The sequence below is a fragment of the Ammospiza nelsoni genome, chromosome 12 (genome assembly GCF_027579445.1).
Source record: "Ammospiza nelsoni isolate bAmmNel1 chromosome 12, bAmmNel1.pri, whole genome shotgun sequence".
Classification (NCBI taxonomy): Eukaryota; Metazoa; Chordata; class Aves; order Passeriformes; family Passerellidae; genus Ammospiza; species Ammospiza nelsoni.
Genome location: NC_080644.1, coordinates 7,940,111 through 7,965,289, shown reverse-complemented (window position 1 = coordinate 7,965,289; position 25,179 = coordinate 7,940,111). Strand labels below are relative to the sequence as shown.

At 47.4% G+C, this 25,179-nt stretch overlaps 1 protein-coding gene across 1 annotated transcript in view; it reads left to right on the top strand.

The window, feature by feature from the left end:
- The first annotated feature begins 5,951 nt into the window (after positions 1–5,951).
- CTNNBL1 (catenin beta like 1) overlaps positions 5,952–25,179 on the top strand; it is a 47,585-nt gene continuing 28,357 nt past the window's right edge. Inside the window, exons 1-7 of the mRNA XM_059480717.1 lie at positions 5,952–6,075; positions 13,830–14,018; positions 16,178–16,284; positions 17,152–17,293; positions 20,925–21,020; positions 23,214–23,307; positions 24,017–24,108. Coding sequence (XP_059336700.1) covers positions 6,046–6,075; positions 13,830–14,018; positions 16,178–16,284; positions 17,152–17,293; positions 20,925–21,020; positions 23,214–23,307; positions 24,017–24,108 — 750 coding nt within the window. The 5' untranslated portion in view covers positions 5,952–6,045. The remainder of the gene's footprint in view (positions 6,076–13,829; positions 14,019–16,177; positions 16,285–17,151; positions 17,294–20,924; positions 21,021–23,213; positions 23,308–24,016; positions 24,109–25,179) is intronic.

Here is a 25,179-nt window from a genome sequence, read left to right as displayed (position 1 = left end):
TGCACGCTGGGCTGATTTCACACCTTATCTGAACCCAGCAGCTGTGCCCTAAATCCTGAGTGCCGAGACTGTCTGGAGGAATTCGGCTGCCTGTGCTTAAAATTAGTGTTAGCATCTATCATTTCCCTACACCAAATGGCTTTTGTGTCGGCACTTGGCAGCGCTCATCCGTCACCGGGGCTGCAGGCTGCCCAGCACCATGCCCTCTCTGTCACTGTCACAGGACCCCTTGTTGGCAAAATGTCACCCAAAGAACAAGTGCAGCGGCTTGGCCTCTCCTTTCAGCTGGCCTGGTTGGCAGTGCCAGCAGTGAGGGAGTCCTTTGTCCCCTCAGCATGGCAGGCACCAACTCTCCCTGTCCCTCCAGCCCCGCCGCCGCCAGGCATCTGGCATGGGCACAGCCTGACACGTGTCCCCTGGCATGGTGGCTCGCTGCCACAGTGCCACGATGCCAGCACAGCCATGGGGCCGGGTGCCTGTGGCTGCAGTGCCCTCAGCCATTCCTGGTGAGGTGAGCTGCTCCTGGCAGGCTGGTGCTGCCGGAGCTGTCGGCGTGATGAAAAGCCTCCCGCAGCAATGCAGATAACATACAAGCACAGGTCAGGCGAGGCCCCTGTAGCCCATCCATCAGGCGCAGCAGCTACAGGCGCTCCTGGTGCCACCATCTGATGCACGTTATGCGGCACAAATGTGTTTCTTCCCCCAAGGTTAAACGGATGAGTGAGGTTCAGGCGCTGACAGCTCTGCCTGCCCCGTGCCAGCGATAAACGAGCTGCAAGAACCAGAGGGAAAAAAAAAGGTTTGTTTTCTGTCAAATGCTCCTTTTGATGGTGCTGGCACGGTGATGGTGGCAGTGCTGAGATGAGCATGAGGATGGGACCTGCTCGTGGTGTGGCTGCAGGGCAGGTAGCAATGGCACCATCACAGCTGTGTTGGGTGATGGGCAACAGCAAGGGCTTGGTGAGCTGCTGGAGTACTGAGTGATGCTGGCAGCAGGCACTTAGTGTGCCCCCAGCGTGCTGTCAAGCCATGCCGGGACTGGCAGGGATTGAATGGGATGGTGGCAAGCCTGATCCTTCCCAGGGAGCCTGCCTGCCATAGGTGCTGCCCCAGATAGAGTGCCAGGTGGGGATCCCCCACCCTTTGCAGTGTCCCTGCCAGGCTGCTGCTGCCCTGCTCAATGTCACACTCAGGGCCTGTCAACGTGAAAAAAGGTTTGCAGGTGATAAGCGATGGGGCTGCGGCCGCGCCGCGCCGCCCGCGCGTGATTTACTGCAGCGTCGCTAACGGAGCGCAGATTTTTCTTAATCTAAATTGAAAACTACTCAAGTAGAAAAATAATTTCATTGCTTCATCCTGAAGGAGCGGGGGAGAGGGAGGGGAAGAGCTGTGCCAGGGCAGGCAGGGCCACAGCTGCCTGCACCCCCTGGGCCACCATTCCCCATGGCCTTGGGTAGCTCCTGCACTGGGGACATGCAGCAGCTGCTCCAGCTCGGACAGAAAAACTGGGTTGTGTGGGGAGGGGGCAGCTGCTAGGACTTAGCTCTGGGGTGTCAGGGTGCACCCAGTCCCTGCTGGGATGCAACCCCCCAGTGCAGGTTGATGCTGGCACAGGTGGGGATGTGCAGCCTCACAGAGAGATTGGTAATTTGGAGCACGAGTGAATTCTGGGAGCATTTGCTGAGCTGGATAATAACGTGCCCACTGAGCTGCATCCCATGCATGCTGCCAAATTAAAGAAATTTTTTTCTCCTTTAATTTAAAAGTCACCATTGGGAAATCTCCACTGGCCGCAGAAGTGATTTCCCCTAGGCTGCCTTTCTGGAGAAATCTTTAATTTTGATTGTCACACTTTGTGGAGTTTATCTCAGGGAAGCAGAGCCATAAATAAGGTGCTACTTCAGCACGCAGCCTCCAACTGTACCAGGACCGCCACAGGTGAGGAGCAGGGACAGCCTGACCACAGGCACCCTCTCCCCTTGAACCTTCCTCTTCCCTCCCCCATCTACCCTCAGCTCAGTGCCTGCTTCTCACAGCCTGATTTCACAGGTCAGCAACCTTTAATTACCCGGGCCTGTCCCCACCCCTCCCACCAAATGATTCGCAGGTTCATGAAAATCTCATTAACCATGAGAGCACAGCTGGGTTCCTGTGCTGGCACTGGAGCCCTCCAGCTCTTGCTGTGCTGCGGGCTCAGCCAGTGCTGTGCCCTGGCATCCAGCAGCACAAGACCCCAGGACCAAGCATGCAGGAGCTGTGCCAGGCTTTCAGAGTGGGAAGGTGGCACTGGAGAGGGAGGGCACAGGCTGTGTTTTGCTCTGTGCTTACACCTTCACAGCCCCAGCTCAGCTGGGCACGGTGCTGTGGGGCTGGAATGGGTGTCACAGTCAGACTGGGGAGGTGGCAGCTCCCAGGGCTTCCCCGACACCTCCGGGGAACCAGCAGACAACCATGATAAGGGGCCTGTCCTCTCCCTCCTGGGGCCTGGGGAGGGCATCTCCCAGCAGCTTCTCAGCAATTAAGAGGCAGGAAGGGATTCAGGCAGCTCCCTTCGGCACAGAGCCGGCACAGCAGTGCCGGGTGAGCTCAGGAAAGGTTACACCATTTGCATTTTACCCTTCAGTAATTCCAACACTTACGGGTGCAATTAAGCAGCAGCCTGGTGTTATGAAGCTATCAGGGCGGAGAGACCTGAATCCCAACGATCCTGCGTGCGTGCCTGTCCCAGACTGCTCCATCTGTCTGCGGTGACACCGCCGCGGTGCCGGCGGCTCGCAGGGATGGGCTGGGATTCCATCTCGTGCCCATTGTCCCCTTGCTGGTGGCTCAGCCCCATCCAGGCACCCGGGTTTGATACTCTCAGAGGGTGAGCACACGGAGGGGAGTGAGTGTTGGGATGGTGGAGCAGGTCCAGGCCCGTCACCACAACAAAGATCTGATCTGATGGTGCCCTCCAAAGGACAGCCCCTGGCCTGCTTTGTTCAGTGTGTAACCCCCTGATGGGGCAGAGCTGGATGGACCACGATGTCTGTCCCAGTGCCAGGGGCACATCTCTGCAGTGGAACAGGGTCTCCTCAATATTTGCTGACCCCTACCCTCTGTGGGAGTACTGTGGCCATTCTCCTTCCCTGCTTCAGTGGGACAGCAGGCTGGGAGAGCTGCTGCCTTCCCCTTTAAGCATCATCCCAGCTTAATTCGATGGTTTTGAGTCCCGGCTCATGATTTCTGCAGCAATTTGGGCTGAGATTTCTCTCTTTCCCTCCATTATCCACTCTGATTAACTCAGCTGGCCCTGTCAGCTCCCATTCCTGCGCGGGGAGCCCTGTGAGAGCCTGTTAAAATGCATGAGCCTGTGGCAGCCGCTCCACTGCCCAGCCAGGCTGAACCGAGCAAGGGGCTGCAGGCAGCAGGGCTGTGGTGGGGAGCTGGGGACTGTGGGGGTCCAGGGATGGGGTGCAGGTGCTGTGGGGGTGCCAATGCCCCCTGTGTTAGCATGGGGGTGCCCAATGGCCAGAGCTGAGCCAGGGGGGGACCCTGTGGGGTGCAGGACCCAGTCACCCCCACATGCCAGGCTGTTGGGTGGCTGAATCATCCCCCATGCAAAGGCTTATTTCCCATTCCAGCTCTGACTTGTTCCCTTTTTCTCATTTTAATAAAGACGAAAGCATCCGGAAACGCGGCTGCACCCGCCAAAGAGCGAGATCTGACATAATTAAAAAGTGGCTTCAATCAGGCTGTTTTCCTAATGGTTTGTCATATCAGCCCGCACGGCCCTGCACCCCCGGTGCTCCCAACCCCCTGAGGCATCATTTACATTTCTTAATAACCCCTCATTAATATTCATGACGTGGGGAGGGTAATAACGGCTGAGTGCACACCACTAATTCAATTTCAGCGAGCCTCAGTGTGTTTAGTTAATCACTGGGGGACCTGGGTTACTCAGTACAATTATTTATTCGGAATTAGATCTCGAGGCATCTGGGTTGAAACCTGAACTCGGAATAAAATTAAAGCAGAATTCTCCTCCTCCTCCCACCTCCGCTCCCATCCATGGTTCTGAGCATCCCCTGCAGCCCTGCTTTGCTGGGATGAGGATCTAGTGTTTCCATGCTGAGACCATTGCATAAGCACCATCTGCAGCTGCTGCTCTGTCCTGGCTCCTCTGTGCCCATCCAGGGAAAAGTGTCAGGAAAGGCGTGGGGACGTGCTCAGCCTTGAGGATGGTACCCCATCCCCTGTGGAAGGTGGGTGCCTGGGAAGAGGAAGCCAGGAGTCTTTGTTCTCCTGACCAAGCCAAGTCTCAGGGTTTGCTCCAGCCTATCCAGAGCCTTCAGCCCCTTGCCCAGCTTTGCTGCATGTTCCACCTGGGAGAGGCTGGAGCCAGCCCCATGCAGCTGCTCATCTTCATCCTTCATTTATTTCCTTGAGAGCTTTTTTAATACTTTGATTTTGCTCCTGGTTTCGCTTTTTAATTCAATATTTTGTCCCTGTGCTCCAGCTCACCTTATTGGATAAAAATTCTGTTATTGCATCCTGCCCTGTAGGACTGGATGAGAATTTGGCTTCCCAGGCAGCAATGCAGAATGCAGTGCCTGGGTTCTTCAAATTTCTTCTTTTGTTTTTTGTTTTTGGGTTTGTTTTTTTTTTTTTTTTGAGTGTTGCCCCTGGCCTTTGAGTCCTGTCAGGGAGGTGAAGTGAACATTTTCTATCTTTTTCTTTAACAAGAAGCTCGAGGCAGAGGTGCCGGCCTCGCTCGCTGTGCTCAGGCTGGGGCTCTTCCTGTCACTGGTGGTTTTTGCCTTCCCCCAGTTCCTCCCAGAGCTGTTCCACTCTCTGGGAATGAGGTGGAGGGGAAGCCTCGGGGCAGGAGCAGCTCATCACATTCTGTGTGTGGTCAGTTCTTATCCCCACTTGTTGTCCTTATCCCTGGGTGCGGGTGACGCTTCCCAGTAGCTGAATCCTGTTCCTAGTATGTGCCAGTATCCCTCCAGTGTCTCCAAATGTGGCAGTTTCACAGCTGGGGAATTATCTGAATGCTCAACATCCCAAAGCCAGACGAGCTAATAATTATCTTCTATTTATCTCATCTTTAACATGCAGATTTGTTGAGTTAATTTTGCCATGACCGGTCTCCTATATTTTCTCGAAACAATGGGGGATGCGAGGGACTCCTTCAAAAACATTATATATTTTTTTAATTTTCTGAGATTTCTCAAACCAGACTCCTGCTGAGATAACTGCGTAATAGCTGCGATCATTATGAAAAATTATTTTAGCTCAAAACTGTTTTTTAAAGCACAGTTGAAATAAATTCAGTACGATTTTGGCCGAGTTGACTCTCTCCTAATTATTCTTATTTGTTAAATTGAGAAATGCCACAATCTGTCTGGGGTTCTGCATCTTGTGGAATTACAGAGCGATTTGTCACGACCTCAGCAAGCAGAGGGGCCGGCACGGCGCTGCTGCCGCGCTCAGGGCCCGGTTATTGGCGTGTGTTCAAGGTGACAGCGGTTAATGACGCCGGGTATAAATAGAAATGTGTTGTCAATAACCGCTGGCAGCGCATTTGCAAGATTATGGAAAATGTGGCCCGTAAAACGCTGATTCCCGCTGGCCCGGGGGCAGCGCTCGGGGGGCTCTGCCGGGTGTCGCTTTGCCCGGAGCACAGCGGGGACGGGCCCGCCGTGGCACCGGCTGCTCGGGGCGGGGCGGGCCCTCCTGTCACCGGGGGTACACCGGGGTCTCGTTCTCTCCCTGCCCTGTGCCATGTGGCACCGGGGGACAGGCGGGATGCCCCGAGCCCAGCCCCGGGACCCGTGAAGGGCGGGGGTGGCCCGGGTGCCCCGCTCCCGTTCGCGACATGCCCGCGCTGCTTTACGGCAGTGTGGCGCCTCCCGCCTCCCCCTTTCCGGCACGGCCCACCCCGCCTCGCTTTCCGGCAGCGTGGCGCCCCGCCACCCGGCCTGCGCTGCCTGCCTTACGGCAGGTGTCGCGCGGCCCCGGTGCTTTGCGACAGGTTCCCGGTGGCGGGGCCCGGTGGGTGCGATGGACGTGGGGGAGCTGCTCAGCTACCAGGTGAGCTCGGGGAGTTGGGCCGCGCTGGGGGTGTCGCGGCCCCCTGCCGGAGGTGACCCTGTCCGTGGCTCCGCTGTGGCGGCAGCGATGCTGCTCCAGCTCCGGTGCGGCCGCGGGCCTGGGGCGGCCGCCGTGCGGGGCCTCACCGGCCGCACTCGCACGAGGGCTGGTTAAAGTGCCGCTAAGTTTTGGGGGTCTCTCCCCTCTTCGGAGCGGTAGTACCCGGTAGGAGCCGATTATCGAGGGCTCCGCGGCTTTGCCGGTGTTGGTTCGGGCGCAGATGAACAGATTGTGCCCGCCTGAGCTGGAGCGGAGCCTGAGCTCCTTCCGTGGCTGTTCTAGCGTGTCTGTTTTACCCTGTTTTATGACAAAACCCATTTAATTTCATTTTAATCAAAATACGTTTTAAAACGTATTTTAAAACTTTTCCTTATAAAAGTTTTCCTTTACTCGGAGCGTTTTCTTCCCTTGCCCTGCGGTCACTGATGGCTCGTTGTGTGCAGCTATCGAGTGGTTTATTGTCCCGGAGCAGATTTCAGGTGTTCCTGTGAAACAGGGAATGAGGGCATGAACTGCATGAACATTTTGACACCTTGGCTGGGATAATGCCGGGCTTTGTTTCACTTCTCAGCCCGGCTGCAGCCGTGGGGATTCCCTGGGTGAGGAAAACACCCCGAGGCATTTTCAGCCTGTAGGTGTGACCAGGTCTGCTCCGAGCTGAGAGTACGGAATTCCTGGTGCTCTTCTGGTGTGCAGGGAATTCCTGGTGCCCTCCTGGTGTGCAGGGAATTCCTGGTGCTCTTCTGGTGTGCAGGGAATTCCTGGTGCTCTTCTGGCGTGCAGGGAATTCCTGGTGCTCTTCTGGCGTGTAAGGAATTCCTGGTGCCCTCCTGGTGTGCAGGGAATTCCTGGTGCTCTTCTGGTGTGCAGGGAATTCCTGGTGCCCTTCTGGTGTTCAGGGAATTCCTGGTGCTTTTCTGGTGTGCAGGGAATTCCTGGTGCCCTTCTGGTGTTCAGGGAATTCCTGGTGCTCTTCTGGTGTGCAGGGAATTCCTGGTGCTCTTCTGGTGTGCAGGGAATTCCTGGTGCCCTTCTGGTGTTCAGGGAATTCCTGGTGCTTTTCTGGTGTGCAGGGAATTCCTGGTGCCCTCCTGGTGTGCAGGGAATTCCTGGTGCCCTCCTGGTGTGCCTCCTTCCGTGGGGCACGGAGGTGAAGGGAATGTTGCTGTTCACTCCGTGTTTGTGCTTTGGGAATGTGGTGTTGGGAGATGCTCAGGGGAAAAGGGGAAGTTGCTGTTGGTTTGAGAAGTTTCTCAGCCGTTTTCCCGATGGTATTGAAGTTTCTGGGGCAGTCTGTTTTTGAGAGCTCTGCTGGATTCTTCCTTGATAATCTCCAGGATGTTTCCCTCTGTGGATTGCTCTGTCTCAAGCATCCTTCCACATCCTGCTGCATCCAACAGCACAGCCCTGCTGCTCTGAGATCCACTCCACCTCTGTATTTATCTTTTTCAAATGTGATTTTTCAACATCAAATTGGAATTCTCATTTCTTACATTCCTGTGATTCTTTGGCCTTGTCCATCCCATCTGGGGCTTAGCTATATCATCCATTACATGTCTGGGATGCAGTTTAGGGCACAGAGAGGTAAACCTGAATAAACTTTGTCATTTTTTAACCAAGTTCCAGCTTGGGGTTTTGTTAGGTGGTTTTTCTCTTGCTCTCAGAATGTGAACTCCCCAGGATTCCCTCCACTCTGGAGGGAAGTGTCCATCCACTTTGCTTTGCTCTCTTGGATTTTGTGCAGTTTTCCCTTGGATGAGCTTTCAGCACGGGCAGGGGGTGATTGCTTGTGACAGTGGGGGCTCTATTCTGTCAAGGTAAAGAAGTGCTGCTTAGCTGCAGGGTATCTAAATTTTAATTCCATTTCTTGCTGCTAAAATTGTTCTTAGCTGTGGGGAAAAGCATTCTGCAGCTTTCAGCCAACTGCTGAAATAGTTCCTGAAGGATTTGCCCTGGCTCTGTGCTCTCCTGGGCTCTCAGCTGAATGCAGGTGGTTCTTGTGTCACTGGCTGGGGTGATGCTTTAGGGAGCATTGCAAGTTAATGGTGCTGAGTTCAGACCTCCAGAACTGGATACAATGGTGGGTACAGGTGAAAGAAGTGGAGGAGCAGCAGGCAGGCAAATAGCTCTGGTTCTGAGAAAATGAGATTCCCTTCTGTGAGGGCATTTCCTGCTGAGAGGTGCAGGAAAATAGTTGCAAGCAGCAGATTTCACTGCCTCCCATCCTGTGGGGCAGGCTCTGCCTTTGGGGAGGGTGTCTTGAAGAAGATGGCCAGGGGAGGGTGGCTTGGCAGCTCCTCCAGCAGCTCCTGGCCCACTCCAGCCCTGGATTTGGGATCTTCCCTGCTCTGGGCTGGGCTGTGGGCTGGCTCAAGGTCTCCTTGGCTGTCCTCCGTGCAGGGATGGTACTGGCTGTCAGGGAGATGGTGTGATGCCTCAGCTCTCTGATTTTAATCTCTTGCTTCAAATGAGTTGGTCTTCTTAACCTCCCTCAGCACAACCCAAAATAATTGCTTTCCTCTTAGACTGTTTTGAATTTTCTCCTCTAAATGTGTAATCTGTGCCCTTGCTTTGCCAAGATGTTCTCCCTCAGAGCCAAACTTGGCGTGGAAGACTGCAGGCACCGTGCCACCAATTCAGCACCAAGTGTCTGCCAGAACGGGAAAAGAAACCTCTTGCAACAAAAAATACAATTAAACAGCACCTGGCCGTTTATCCGAAGCTCAGGAATCCATAAACTTTACGTGTTGCTGCAAAACAGTTGCAGATGGTCTAAAGTGATGATTAAATATTGCTGCTGTTTGCCCAGATCCTCCGTGTTTGGTCTCTGATTACAGAGGGTAATTAAGAGGACAAAGCCAACTCCGGGCCTATTCAGAGTCTTCTTTCAGTTGTCCTGGGAGGGAATAAGGGAGGTTATTTGAATTCTCATTAACGGCAGATTTCATCAGTGTGAGTGATCATTGCAGAGCCCTGCTTGTGTCAGTAAGATCAAGCAGCAGAGGAAGCAGAAACTGTGGGGTGAGATCTGCCTTCAGCATCCTGGGTGATCTCCCCGGGGTCTGTCAGGGTTCAGTGCAGTGTGTACAGGGATGGATCTCTGTGTATCATCATTTCTGCTGCTGGTATGCATGATTTGCTGTCAATTTGCATTGTAATGGATGCATCTGATGGTAGGGGCAGCTCAGCTGAGCTGGTTGTTGGCTACTCACAGCATTATTACCCCAATACCTCCTTTGCTGCCAGCAGTTAAAACAAGGAGCTGACATTGGCTCATCTGTCTGCCTCATCCCTTGGCTCTGCTCCTGGGAGTACAGCCCCATGCTGCCAGAGCTGTGCTCTCACAGGGTGGCACATGAATCTCTAGTTTACTTCCCAGTGTATTGTCTTTGACCACCAAACCAGAGGGTGTCAAGAAAGATCCCTGTCCTGCACCTCCCTGATACGTTCCTTGGATGGTTCAGAACCTTGCAAGGGAGTCTGGAGGGCACAGGGGTGCATTCCCTCTGAAATTAATAATCTGTATCCCTGTGGGTACCTGTCATTGCATTTGCACCTGTCATTGCATTGTCATTGCGTTTGCCTCAGATTGTGCGATTTTGGAGCTCTTGGGTCTCTGAGATTTCTGATTTTCCTGGGGTACCAGATTTTAGCACTCAGATCCTGCACCATTTAGAAGTGCTGTGTGTCATGCCTCAGGAAGAAAAAGCATGGGAAAGTGAGATTGATCGTAGCCTGGTTTATCACAAACATTGGAAACAGAATTAGAAGTCATTGAAGATTTCTCTGGAGATTAGGATCCCAAACTGACAGCTGCTGTGCTGCTTTCTGAGTGGCTCTTTGGAGCAGCCTGGGATGTGGGCACAGAAGCTGCATCATTTATAAAGATTTATTTCAGATTTCATTAACAAAAAATTCCTGAGCCTCACAGTAATGAGGTTACTTACAAAACAGATACCTTAGTAATATGAAACTCCTGAGTATTTCCTGAGTAATATGAAACTACTGAGACCTCTCTAAACCTTCCTTATGTTTGGCAAAGGCTGAAGCAATCAGGATTCTGAGAAATGTGTGTTCTGATTTTGTGGTGTACTTAACCCTGATATTAATGTGCAATCACTGCTTGGAGGGAGCCCAGGGGCGCTGGCAGATTATTGTGCTTTGATTTAGGACATTGTTTCCCTGTTCCTCGTGTGACATGTGGCTGATGCTGCTCCTGCTGCCCACACTGAGGTCAGGCTTGGCCTTACCAGACCAGGACCTGTGTCAGGTGTGTCTGGGGAAAGTCTGTACCAAAGGCTGGGCCCCAGGGAGTGTCTGTCAGCCAACAGGCACAACCAGTACAGGAGGACTACAAGAGAAAGGGGAAGATAATCCTCCCGTTCCCAATTACCAGCTTCTGTTTACTTTATCATATTTTATAAACAATAGCTTTTTTTAAACCCTTTTGTATTCATTGGTTTTTGTGTGGTGCTATCAGTGTTAGATTTAAATGAAAATGCCTGCTGAATAAATTACTGTGAATGCCCTGCATTCATCAGGAACAGAATTAAGCTTAGCTAACATAACAATTGAAAAATGCTTTTCTTGTGCATTTTCAAATGAATTCTAACTTCTTGCCAGATTCACCTTAGCACTGCTAAGTAAAAAAACCCCACATTTTGTTTATCAAATGATTAACTTTCTCTTTTCTACCAGAAAGGCAGAACTTGTGCAGATGTCTGTGAAGCTGTGGAATTGGTTAAATAAATGTGTTTGGACACAATCTGTGTGTGTGCTGAGCAAAATGCACCAGGCTCGGTGCAGCAACCTATGAGCTTAATTCTTGCTAGTTGGTAAGAGTCCTTTGCAAAACACAAATGCAAACCCAAGATGAAAATCAATGAGCAGAAAGTAATGCCTGCCTTAAATCAGTTGTTCATGATTGTGCATCCCTTGTGGAATGAGCAGGACCCAGGTGTTCCACTCAGGCCTCGGTTTCTTGGCTTTAATAAGCGCTGGTTGGGAACAGCAATGTTCTTAGCGAGGTTTTTGCATAACATCAATAAGGAGAGGCAAAGCCTTAATGCCTGCTTAATAGCGTTTGCCCGAATTCAATTACTGCCTATTGCCAGGCTCTGGCAGCGTTAATGATCACACACGAGGCACTTCCCTGATTTATCATAATGATTCTGCTCCATGGTACAGAGCCTCCCCCAGCAATGCATAAATACAAAAAAGGGGAAAATAATTGAGATGGAAGCAAGGGTGTAAATTCTGATCTTGAGGATTGTGTACTCTGAGGAAATGCGGATGGTTTTGTGATGGAGTTCTAGTTTAGGTTTTGTTTTGGGATACAATCCCTTCCTATGTTACTTTATATCTGATAGACCCCCAGCTCCCTCAGCCTCTCATTACACCTCAGGCTTTGGTCCTTTTTAATGTTTAGAAATAAGAGTGAGGATTGAGATTCCAATTCCAAATTAGGAATATCCATGACAAATCTTGTTGAGATTTAGATGTAAATTTTGGGATTTATGCCACTAATAGCTGTATTTGTGACATTAATCTGTCAAAGATGGTTTAGGATGGTATTACCAAGGAGTGAATGGAAGGGCAGGGCCCCTTGTGACATCAAGGACATTGAGTAAGGAGTATGGATTTACTGAAGTTTTTTCCTTGGATGATGTCATTTAGAAGAGCACCTTTTCCTTATTCTTTTTATGGGTTTGCTGGTTGCTCAGGGAGTGTTTGAATTATTAGTTGTTGTCAATGACACATTTGTTTCCAAATGGATCTATGTGAAATTATATTTTAATGTACCTAGAAGATAAGTAATAGGAATCTGCTTAAAAAAAACCCAATCCACAAAACCCTCCAAGCAAATAAATTTTTCATTTCACAGAATCTCTGGGTATGCTTCCACGTCATGGCTATTGAATTATGAGCTGAGTAACTGCTTTAAAAGTGCATGGAGGCACTTTAGAAAGGTTTTAAGTCAGGAATGTACCATCTGTAATGGAAATGGCAGAGAAGATATAGAGAGAAAGCAGACAGATAACAGAGCTTGAACAGATTTGCCTGGGAGCGAGCAGATACAGCTCTGATTTGTGCTAATGTGTTGTCTGGGAAACTTGATTCTGTGTCTTCCCTAAAGTGGTGACAAGGTGGTAACCCTGAAAACAAGGTGATCCCAGCCAGGCTGCTGTCTGGCCCCTGCTTCTTAACTATAATTAACTCCTCATGTGCTTTTTGGGGCTGGCTGGGGGTTTCTAATTTTTTACATCTCCTGAAAGCAGCATTTTCTCTGGAGCAGATGATTTACCAGCTTGTCATTGCGCTGTGGCCCTGGTGCAGTGCATGGCAGAACTGGAACCACAGCTGGATTTCCTTAGGAGCCTGCAAGGTTTATTGTCCTCGGCAGCCCAAAAGTTCCCAACCTGCGAGGGAGCTGGAAATTCCCATCTTGATGCTCACACTAGTGCCAGACCTGGCAGGAGAATGACACTGTCACTTATTTCCTCTGTACCTTTCTTTGGATCAAACATGGGAAGGAATCTCAGTCTCACATGAAAGCAGGGCCTGTATTCATGGAAGCCTGGTGTGACTTTTGCCATTTTAGATAAAGGGTCCCACAGAGCAGAAGAGCAGGGGCTGCCTGCCAGGTGCTGTTTTATAAATTAAAATGGACATGTGTTAGACCTAATGAGGTTACAAAATCACCTACCAGGTGACTTGAGCAGTGTTGCAAAGTAAATGTGTTTTTGTTATTTTCTTATTCTTGATTCATACACTCCTTTTAAATAGTAAAGAATTAAGCTTTGTTTTGCTGTAGTTATAGAGCACAGAGTACTGTTCCAGCTTGGTTGTCCTTCAGAAATGTGAGAGACCAAATTTAATGTCCTTGTAGCTTTTGAGGGGAAAATTTTTTCTTCTGTTGCAAATACTTTTATCCCTTTCTGCCTGAATGAAAACATGGGATTAGGATTAATGTACTTCTTCTTGTCCTTGGCAAATTACCTTTAATTTTGACAATCAACTAGAAATAATGGGATAAAATAATAGGAATTGTTTTTTCAAGCAAACCATGATGTTTTGGGCACTGTTTAATCCAGTGCCAAGCAACTGCAGAGCTGCAGCAAGCAGCAGTCCTCTTTGTCCTCCCTACTCTGAGTTGGGTTTATTCTGCTTTTGCTTGTCAGCAAACTTCAGACAGAAGGATGGGGGTGAAATGGGAGGCACACAGGAATTCAATATAGGCTTGTGTACGTTGTGGGTAAAAAATTATCGTTCCCTGCTGTCTGCTGAGCATATCAGTCTGCTGGCTGTGAAATGTGGGGTTGTCTGAGCTGAGTCAGCAGCCTGGGGTTCCTTGATGGGCAGCTATTCCCCACTGAGCAGGGCTGCTCAGCCACTCCTTGTCTGTGCACTCCTTGTCCTTGCTGTCTATGAAGATATTTTCCCGTGAATTGTGTTCATAGATCAAAGAAGGTAGGATGTTGACACAGCTCTTGGCAGAGGCATTCATCTACTCATGTGATGTTCCACTTCACTAAATTAATTTCCTTTCCAGTTTTCAGAGTTATTAAGTGTCGTGTAAGCAAATCTTTTAAACTTGTAAGAATTTCCTCAGTATGGTTTGTAATATTGGTATTCTGGTTTGCAAGGGTCACAAAACACTTGTATTCATTCACCTTTTATTTGTGTGACTTCAGCCCAACAGAGGGACAAAAAGACCCCGTGATGAAGAGGAAGAGGAAATCAAAGCACGTCGGAAACAGGCCAGTGCCCGAGAGCATGGCCGTCACAGGGAAGAGGAGTCTGCTGCCCTGGAAGAAACTGATGATGAGAAGAAGAAACTCCTTCAGATAATTGAGAGGGATGGAGAAGAGGAAGATGAGGAAGTAAGTCCTCTGGGAAAGGAGAGGCAGTGGAAATAACCAAACACTAAACTCCTTCTCTGTGGTTCCCATTTCTTGCCATGTAGGTGGTGAGGCTTAACGTGATTTTTCTGTGCTCATACAGCTTCAGGTTGTGGGTTTGTTTTCCTGCCCTGCGGGGTGTTCATTAATTTCAAATTTCTCAAATATCTCAGCTGAGGATTTAAAGTGGGGACAAAAGGGAGAAGGCTTTCAAGTCTAATCTCTGTTTGTTCTGAGAATACCCACATCACCTTCTAAAGTATATTTTTAGGAAACAGTTTCTGTGTTCTGACCAATTTCCTGACTATTGTTCTCATCAGTACCCCCGACCATGCAGCTTCTCCCCCTCTTTGTAGCTGTGCAGCAGCAGCAAATAAACAAACATTCTTCTGTACAAGAAAGGTCTTGGGTCAGAGGAGGAGGGTGGCAGCTGTCAAGGGTAAATGATTTCAAGCCTTGGAGACAGAAATCCAATGCTGCATTGGCCTTTCTGCCAAGGGCCAGGGAAAAGATCACTTTATAAATGTGACACATGGATTGGTATAAATCTAGAAGATATTTGCTTCCTGCTGCCTGTGTCCTGTTTGATAAAAAAAAACAAGTGATATTCACCACTGCAGAATCCTGTAGCTTTGTAAAATATCAATGTCCTTTGTATACAGCATTGCCAGCATCCGTCTTTAAGAATCTCTCTCTTTTTTTTGATGTTGAGCTATTGCCATGGCAGTTGTTGCTGATAGTAGAGGAAGATAATGCAGGATTTCTGTAGCATTTCAGCTCCAGGGAGGATGGATCGAGAAAAGAGGAGTCCTCCTGACTGGCTGGAGTCTTGTGGATTCCTGCAGTGTGCCAGTCCCTCATCTCTGTCAAGTGGAGTCCTCCCAGCCAGACATTTTAAAGGCTGAAAGTCCAGGCTTTAGAATCCAAATATCTTGTTTATTACTTTGGACTGCAGTTGATATAAGTGCCATTAAAATGTGCTTTGTCCCAGTAAATTTGATGTGAAGAAGCTAATCTGTAGGACACTGCAATACTGAATGCAAATTCAATACAAGATATAAAGCAGATCCTAATGGAGATATCATAGTGATATGTGTTAGAGGAAGCAAAGAATCAAAGGGAACAGAAGGAAGCAGTGTCAGCATGTGTGGGTTGAAATCCCAGTGCAAGAAGAATGTGCTTTGGGCACTGTAGTATTGATTGGCTGAATGGGGCGGTGACATGAGTGGGATGGCAATGAGACAGGTTGGGCAAAGGAACGGAGGAAATCCAATCATAACTGAAGGCTGGGGCTGGTGTTGTTATTGTAATGGAGTTTGCTGAAGAAATGGAGGTTTTCTGTCTCATACCAGATTGCTGCTTAGAGTCGCTGACCAAAGAATCTGCAGCACCAGCAGCAGCTCTTGATTTAATCCTGAGGGGCACTTGGCTAAAGATGGGAGGGTGTCTGGTTTGGTTTTTGTTTTGAGAGCTTCTCTTAAATAGTGGTTGTAACATAGTCAGAGGAGAGGGAGGAGGTTACACAGGGAAATCTATATCATCAATTTTTTAATAAAAGAAGTGCATTAAAGTCATAAACTAAGGAAAATGTTTGTAGGTGTCAGGGAGGCAGCCGAGGTTGTATTGCTGCTGTACAGTAAATATACAACTCCCGCTGAGAAACACCTTAGGAGCATTTACAAAATAAAGAGAAAATACTAGAGTGGAATATTGATTTATTTTTTTCTTTAGGAAAAGGCTTTAAGATAACAGTGAAAGCTTATCCAAGTGAGGAAAATGCGGAAGAACATTACTTCAGGGCAGTTAAATGTAGACTTCAAAAAAACAATAGCACAACAAGGGACTTCTGCAGAGAAGCTCTCCTTGGGCACAGGCTGTGAGTGCAGGTTTGCTCTATGTCAGAAGCAAAAAAACCTCGATATGAGCTGGTGGTGCCAGGTTATACCAGGTGTGAAAGAGCAGCTCGAGGTGTGAGCTGGAGTGGGTGGTGATGGCCTGTGAGGTGTTTGGCCGCTCTCTGCAAGGAGATTCCAGAGCTGGCTGGAATTCCCAGGGCCTGGGCCTGGCTGCAGTCCCACCACATTGCTGATATTTCTTCAGCCATTCAAAGCTTATTTTTCTGCCTTTTCTCATTTCGTCAGGAGGAACCTTTGGATGAAAGCTCAGTGAAGAAGATGATTCTCACCTTTGAGAAGAGATCCTACAAAAACCAGGAGCTGCGGATCAAGTTTCCCGATAATCCAGAGAAGTAAGACTGGGCTTAACTTTTCTCCCTTTGATTTTAGGTGTAAGCCTAAATAAATTGCTGGAATATAGAGATGTTTTCAGTTACATAAGGCTTATGTAACTGCAGTTATTGCCCTGTAGTTCTTCTAACTATTATTTGAAACTGACTTTGTTAATTAAAAATGCCTTTATTGAGACTGTGGTGGGGCAAATATATGGCTGGCAGCACAAAAAGCATCATCAGCAATAATTAAAGGTTTCATTCTGTCATTTGATGTGAAGGTGTGTGCTTGCATACCAGCCAGAGGTCTGTGTCGGGAGGAAATTATTTCATGTTACCCAGTCCTGTGGTGAGGAGAACAGCTGAGATGGGCTCCAAGAACCAGTTGTGTGTTTGTGTCCTTGAAACCTCTTCCTCCCTTCAAGATGTTGTGTTATTCACTTTAAAGGGATTTCTTCCTACAGTTCAGTGCCATTATTTTTTGTCCAGTTTGCTGTCCTTTGCCTTACCCAGATTATATTTATGGACTTCAGACTCTTACAACCCACATACTAATATGTGCTAGCTAGGGAAAGTGCAGTGCTCTGCAGAATTTATTTTAAAAGCAAGTTTTCTCATGTGTGGCTGCAGCATCTTGATTTTCCTTTCTTCTTGAAATTCTAGAACTGATTTAGAAAATTGGAACAAGTCTGCTTGTTTACTCTATGTAAATTACACAGTAGAAATGTTCATGCTGCTGCACGATTAAACTTCAAGGGGCAGGTGTAGGACAGGGAGGATAGAAATGCTGGTGCCATGTGCACCTGGGGTGACAAGTCCTATGTGGTGTCTCCTGGAAGTTAGTGGTCTCTTCTTGCCTTTTTGTTACCTTTTTTTGTCTTGCCTCAGGTTTATGGAGTCAGAGCTGGATTTAAATGACATCATTCAGGAAATGCACGTGATCGCGACGATGCCCGGCCTGTATCACCTGCTGGTGGAGCTGAATGCTGTGCAGTCTCTGCTTGGGCTGCTGGGACATGACAACACAGATATCCTTCAGTTGTTAAAGCAGCTCTCATGGGAGAGGCTTTCTGCAGACTTTTCTGTAATCTCTCATATCCTCTTTCCTAGGCTCCTGTAGATGTTTTTCTCCTCTTCCTACCACACTGAATTTATGTGTTGATTTTTCATTTTTTTCCCAGTGAAAGCCCTCTTTGTTCAAGTAATATTGATTCTGAATTTTTTTCAGTGCTGTTATTCTCCTTTCTTGTTTTATGACCCTTTCATCTAGTTTTGACTGGCAGTGTTAAGAGTGTGAGCAGATGAGCAGCACAGGAGAAGTGAAGGCCTGGGCTTAGCAGCAATAATCTCAGACTGCAAACTTTGGAATAGCCTCAGTGAAAATTAAACTGTTTTACCCTTTCTTGCTGAGAGCTGAGCTGTCAGGCTGTCAGCTGTTTGTCATGGACTAGCTCACCACATGCTTCACCTTAGTTTGTAAATGTGCCCTCTTCATGTGCCCATACCTTTGGTTTGGTGTGCACAGAGCTCAAGGCTGTGGGTGGCCCCTCTGGTTAAGTACATTTCCAGAGACAATTCCATTTCCATGCTCAGTGAAGTCCAATGTCACTGACCCTGATCCCTCTGTGCACCTGGCTCTTGTACCTCTGAAGCTCTGAGGGCATCTGAGAGAGAGCTTCCTATTTATGTAGTGTTGATCAAAACCAGTGCCATTTTTTGAGTACCCTGATGCCTTGATGCTTAGCTGTCATCTGGGAGCTGGCACTATGCCCAGCTCACCACTGTGCAGTCTGTAAAAGCAGACCTCAGACTGCTTTGCTTGTAAAATATTCTACAGCAGATTAAGCTGAAAAATTGTTACATGACTTGGGAGACTGCATGTCTGTGTCCTGAAAATATCTGTGGGTGGAGGGAGTAGTGAAGCCCTGTGGAAAGGGCACTGCGTGTCGACTTGAGTCTCAGGCAGTCCTTTTTCCATTTTTATTGATCCATGGCCTTAGGAAGGTAATTTATTCTTTGCTTCTTTATGTGTAAAGCAGGAGATAACACTTACCAGCTTTCCTGAGGTGTTTTGGAATATACAATGTGAAAAGGCCTGTTAGTGCTGCATGTTGTGGTCTGATGCACAGATCTTGGTTTTCTTTTTTAGCACTTTTCTTTATAGCACCATCTATTGAGAATTCATAATTCATTCTTTCTAAGTGGGTGCAGTGATCAGAAGCTAAAACCAAAACATAAATATTTTATTGCATGCCAGTTTATATTAGCGAGCACTGTGTTTGGGTATTTTGACTTGCATCAGGTGGAACCTTGATGTGGTGAATGTGGGTCCCTGCAAAACAGTAAACCCCACAGCTTCCCTTATCCAAGATCTGCAAGGAAATGGCTCTCAAATAACTGTTAACAATTTATGTTGTACAGGGGGAAGCTCCTCCCATGCAAATCCAATTTCGTGGTTACTGTAGTTTAATTATTTATTTTATACCAGACACCACAGACTTGTTTGTACTATGTGCTTTTATACTGAATTTCTCATTCATAGGGAAAAAAGGAACAGTGGGAATATTGACTGGGATAGCAGAGCTGTTTTCCAGATAAAGTGCACCAGAGTACAGCTTGCTTTATCCTGTCTGCCATGGAAAGCTTTGTGCTGGGATCACTGCTGCTGTCAAAGACTTGTCAGGGTTTCCAGTGTGAACTCTTTTTATTTGCTTTGCAACTTGCCTGTCAATGAATTTATGGGTAGGAATTTGGCCTGAGAGCTGCAATTTTGGGAAAAGTATATTTTGTGTTATAAAACTGCTGAAGTGTTTTGAGCTCCATTGGAAGCAGAGACTGCTGCTGCTCACATACAGGGTAGAAGCACTATTGAAGTGAAACATCTAGACATAAAACTGCATTGATACAGCTCAGGTTTTCTAATGATGTTTTGTTAAAACAAATGGGAAAATATTTTTTAAAATGAGTTCTTCAAGGAGAGAACTAAACAAATGGTCTTTGAAGAGATTTAATTGTGGTGTCTTGAGGGACTAATGGAAGGAGACAAAAGAAATGTCCAGGGGGAGCAAATAATCTGCTGAATGATTCATACAGTTTTACACAAAACATGTGAATGAAAGATGATCACCAACAAGATTTTATTAATGAAAGACATGAAAGCTTCAAGCGAGGCTTTGCTTTACTATCTCCTAAATTTTATAGGACAGCTGATACTCTCACTGCAAGCCCCAACAGAAGCTTCCCAGACAGGAATGCCCTGCATTATGAACTCTGCTGAATTCTTTGTTGTGCACTCTCAAAAGAACTTGGTTCAGTTATCTTTGTAGCACCCAGGAGACCACAGAAATCTTCAACTGATTCCTCCCTGAGCTTTCTCTCCCATGAGCTGATGAAACCCCATTCCCTCAATTTGTCCTCATCCATCTTGTATTAACCCCCAGACCACCTCAGTGGTCCTCTGCTCTCCCAAGCACAGTATGTCAAGGCCTCTCTTTTATTGGGAGAGCCAACAACTGAACAAAATATTCTGCAAGTTGCCCCATGAGTGCCAAGGAAAAGAAAATAATTCCTTCTGTTGACTTGCTGGTTTTGCTGTTGCTGGTGCACTGTAGTGTATGATTAGCCTTTGTCGCTGCAGTGACACTCTGCTCAGGTGACACTTGCCTGAAGTGACATGCTGGTGACTCTCCTGCAGCTTGTCCAGCAGAAAGTCCAGGCTCTCTCTTGCAGAGCTCACCTCTCCAGCCAGCCCTAGCACACGGCTGAACCTCACTAAGAAAAGACAGATGAAAATACTTTTCCTGTTGCTGCTTGTGTTTTTGAACAAATGCACAAATAGGAGACCTGGGAGCCTCTTTGTCAGCCTGGGCACTTGAGAGAGATCCATCACAGAGTGGTTATTTAGGACATTGAGAAAACCACAGCTCCTGCTCTGCCCTTGGGACGCAGGCAGGATTGATCAGTGTGTCTGAGAGAATAGGGAAGTGGGTCTAATGAGCTGGAATGCGTCTTGTCGTACAAGGGAGCTGTGCAGCAGGCAGGGGAGCTGTGTGTTATGCAGCCCAGAGTTAATGAGTGAAAATTGGGCTGGCAGAAGCTCTGCTGTTCCTGTGAGGCCTGTGGTTTGAGGAGTGTGCTGCCCTAATTGGGCTGGGCAGAGGGGGGTGATACTCCTGCTGCCGGCGCTGCCCTCGTTAGGGGTGTGTGTGTATCAGGTTAGCAGGGCTATCACTGAGAGCAGAATACCCAAATCACATTTTTGTAACTCATTTCTCTTTGCATGTGTTCAGTCTTGACAATGCAACATGGTGCCTTCTTAGACCGATTCCAGCATGTTTGAAAAAAATAAGTAACTATCATGAAGAAACAGTAAAATTGCCTGATACAGTAAACACAGAATCACATTTGTTTTTATCATTCCTAATTGTTCAGATTCCCTAATTTTAGCACTTCTGGGGAAGGTCTGCTGCAGTAGTCTGTGTGCTCTTGTGTCTGGTACCCTGTGCCCTGCTGCTGTGATTGCAATGCATTTTATCACCTCACTGGTAATGTATTGCTAGTTGCTTTGGGGTCATGTCATGAACACATTGGCCTAAGAGCCATCTGCTGTTGATGCTAAATGCATTTGCCTCCCTGTTGGTTTTCCTTAACACCCAGTACATGTTTCCATAGCTGTGGTTGATTTGCTGCAAGAGCTGACTGATATTGATACTCTCCATGAGAGTGAAGAAGGAGCTGAAGTTCTCATAGATGCTCTTGTGAGTAGGAAACCCCAAATTATTTCAGTGCCTCAACATCTGCCTCAGCCCAGCAATGAACACTGGCCCATCCTGCAGTTGGCAGCTGTGTCTGGGTGTCTTTGCTGCCAACATTGTGATGGAGATAGCCAGGAGAAGCCTGTTTGAACCTGACACCATGATGGCTGGTTTTGATTAAATGCTAGAGTTTGAGGAGTGGGTGGTTGCACCATTTGCACATTGTTGCACCACTTCTTTTTTGGAAGGAGCACTGTCATATTGCAAAATTTGTGTAGGCTAGGGGATTTTTTGGTGCAGGGAGGGAGAATGAAGTAATAATATTTGTGACTTGGACAGTGTCCCATTGAAAACAGGAGCTTTGTTTGCATTTCCCTTCTCTCCTGTGGAAAAGTGTGACCTGGGTTCACTGATGGAGAGCTGAAGTTTGTTACCCAAAGACAGTGATGCCTCTGTGATCTTTCAGTCTCACCTCTTGCACAGGAGGCTGGTTGTCTTCTACCCAGTAACTTGTTTCAAGCCTAAAAATCTGGGCTTGAACTGGAGTATCTGTTGGTGATGGTGGGATTTTTTTCTTAACAAGAAGTAAAAACTTGAAAGTTTTCATGTAGCAGAGCAAATGAACTTTAAGGGTGGAGGAGAGTACAGAGGTAAGGATCCCTTTTGGCACAGAGAGTTAACCAAGCCAGAAAATTACTTAGGTGGGTGGCAGCTGCATTGGTTGGTGTTAAGTGTTCCTTGCACACTTAGCCCTCTGAGTGCCTCTTGGCCTCTATGGGGTGGATTTCCCCTTTTCCTGGTGTTTGTGTTGGGTACCTCCTGCTCCCCAGCTGCAGAAGGGGAATACAAACCCCCCAGAGAGGTGATGCCCAGCCAAACATGAGTTTTACAGGTCTGTCCTACCTTGGAGCTGGTGAATTGCTGCCTTTGAGCATTGCTGTGGCTGTGTCTGTGTCTGTGTCTGGTTCTGTAACTATTGTGTTGAATTTGAAAGACAGGAAATTACAGTTTTTCTTTTGTTTGCTTTGTTTGGCTGCTCTGTTTTCTCCTACAATCCTTGTCCAGTCACTAGAATGTTTCCTTCCAGAGGTTAATGACAGTGCCCAGAGCCCAGTTCCTGCAGCTGGCCTCTGGGCTGTTGTTAATTACTCTGCCTTGGTGAGGAGATTGCTGGGTGAAGGAATTGGGAGAGAGGAGCTGCTAGAGAAGCTGTTTTCTATAAAATATGTGGAGAGGCAGTAAATCAAGTGAAGTTCTTTCTGTTTTCATTGTCACCAGCTCACTGATAATAGCCATGTTTAGAGGTTTCATTGTCCTGTTTGAAAGAAACAGGTCAGGTGTATCTTGGGAGAAATGTTTAGATATCTGCTTTTTAGATTACTTTTTTTTTTTTGTTTAAGAAAGTAGGTAAAAGGTTGGAGGCTATCTGAAGATTGTTTTCTGCAGCAGCCCATATATGTGTTTTGTCCACATACTTACGGGGTCCAAAGCTGGTTAAGACTGTTTGAATTGGTCATGTTATTTTGTTTCACTGTTCCAAGCTCATCTCCACAATGGAAAGTTTGCCAGAGTTAAGCTGTGACTCTTTCCAATTCCAGTTTTAAAGACTTATTTTGGGTGGGAGCTCTGTGATTCAGGGACTCCCCCCTACCTCTCTAGTTTTCCTTAACTCACTGAAGTCAACTTTTTGCATTCATCTTGAGAGGATTTAACTGCAGGACTTCAACTGGTGACAGTTCAACTCTTGGGTTTGGACCTGTGTGTGAGCATTGTTCTGTCAGATTTTTGTACCTGTTAGGTGGAAGGTCCAGCAGCAATGTAGGCAGGCAGCAGTGACCAGCTGTGACCAGCTGCTTGCAGAGCTGATGGTTCTCCCATCCACAGTGGTTTGTGAACCTCATGCTTCAGAATTCTGAGGGATTATTAATGAGTCAGGCTGGTTCAGGAAATAAGACTGTGACAAGGTGCATGTTTCCCTCCTGATGGTTTTCTGTTTAATCTGAAAACAAAAGTTGTTTCATTAATTAGGGAAAACATAGTGACAGATTTACATGATGATTCCTTTGCTTCCTCTGAGATATTACAGCAGGGTTGTTCATGTCTTCTGGTCATGTCTGGCAGGATCTTTCCTTTTTTGTCTTCTTCTCTTCATTCTTGTTTCTTATCTCTGTCTTTTCCATGACCCTGGGGATTTAGGTGGAGGGCCAGGTCGTGGCCTTGTTGGTCCAGAATTTAGAGCGCCTGGATGAAAGTGTGAAGGAGGAGGCTGATGGTGTCCACAACACCCTGGGTAAGTGGCTGCTTCTTTCTGTGGTTTGTACCAAGGGGTGTGAGTTATCCCTTCCTTTCCCCCCTCCTCTTTTTCTCTTGGACTGCCAGCACTGCAGTAGAGGATCTGGCACAGCTTTTATTCAAGCACAGCTTGGAATCACTCGTCCCTGGAGCCAGAGTTTGTCCTTTGTCCCATGGCTGCATGAAAGGTGCCTCTTCCCAAACCAGCTGTGTTGGGAGGTGCAGATTCATGGATCACTGCACTGCACCAGAGTCAATCACAGAACTATTTGGGTTGGTAAAGCTCTCTAAGATCACTGAGTCCAGCTCTTAAACCAGCACAGCCAAGGCCACCACTAAACCATGTCCCAAAGTGCCACATCTACACAGCTTTTAAAAACCTCCAGCAAAGTGCTCCACTGTCCATGTATTTACTATGAACATATCTGTGAGCTATACTTTGTTTCTGTTTTAGTAATATATTTAACTTTCAGGTAGTAAAACATTTGCAATTCATGGAAGGACATAACTGCCCCTCTGCTGCCTGGTCTGCACAGCACAGAACCATTGCAGGGTGGTGCCCCTGCAGGCAGTGACACCATCACCCACTCCTTGCAGTCCTTTGGGATTGTAATCTCCCAGGGCTGTAATAATGAGAGAGACTGGAAACAAGAGATTTGTAATTTTTGGTGGGGAGAACCATCTGTTTTCTGTGTCTTTCTTGCCAGGAATTGTGGAGAACATGGCAGAGTTCAGGCCGGAGATGTGCACGGAGGCTGCACAGCAGGGCCTCATGCAGTGGCTGCTCAAGAGGCTGAAGGTGAGCTGGTTTCTCACTTCTACAGACCAGTTAGCACAAAAACTAGTCTAAGAAAAGCCAGTTGTGCTTGCATGTGTTGTAAAAGCCCAGTTAAAGATAAAAAGGGAATAGTTCAGGGTCTATGTCCTCAGCAGTTTTAGTTTAAAGAGGCACACTTGAGTTTTGTCTTAATAAATGTCTTGCAGTAGAAATTGTCTCTTTTATCTTTTCATATGATTCATATATGTTGAATTTCCATGTGTGAGTTCTGTAGGACTATGAAAGCTGACCAGTGAGAGGGGGACACTAATATTAACCATTTTCTGGCCTTTGCTTCCCACATTTCTAGCAATTTCTGAGTTTTAAGTGATGTCTGTGTTTAAATGCTGCTGGGGGCGGCTGTTGCTTTGAACTCAGCTAATTGCCTTTTAAATGAAAAGCTGCTTTTCATACTCTGCATCCTTTGACAGCGAGTTACACACTTTAACTCTGTCTTGTGTGAAAAAATGCCTAAACATTCACTGGAAAATGCTGTAGAAAAAGAATGGATAGTTCAGCCCTCTCACAGAAATAGTAAAGGAAATATAGCAAAGAAATTCTGGCTGTTCTCTAACCTGTCAGTAAGGCATTAGCACTTCCATGCTTAAATGTCTACATGATTAGAAAGACTCTGAGTTGCAGAAATTCTCCATCAGCTGTGTAAGTGCAGGTACCCCTCTGTGCACTTCACATCCTTGTTAGCAGAAGTAATCTGTAATTTCTCTCTACAGGTAGTAACATAATTATGTTCTTTGCTTAAAAATAAAAAGTGAAGTTAATTTTAGTCTTGGCAGGTAGGTACTGCTGCCTGCCTTAGAATTGCTGTGGCAGCTGAAAGACTGAAAAACTTGGGAAAGCAAAATAATCCCAGCTAGGATTCCCCTGCTTGGTGCCACAGAACATGAATGCTCAATGGTATTCCAAGCTTGTGTAGGGTGTGTCTGATCTGTTCCCTGGCTGTGTTATCCCTGGATTTGGGATGGAGGATCTTGCCTGTACAGGGTTGTGGGTAGCTAACAAACCCCTCTCCAGGTGCTTTGGCTCTTGGCAGTG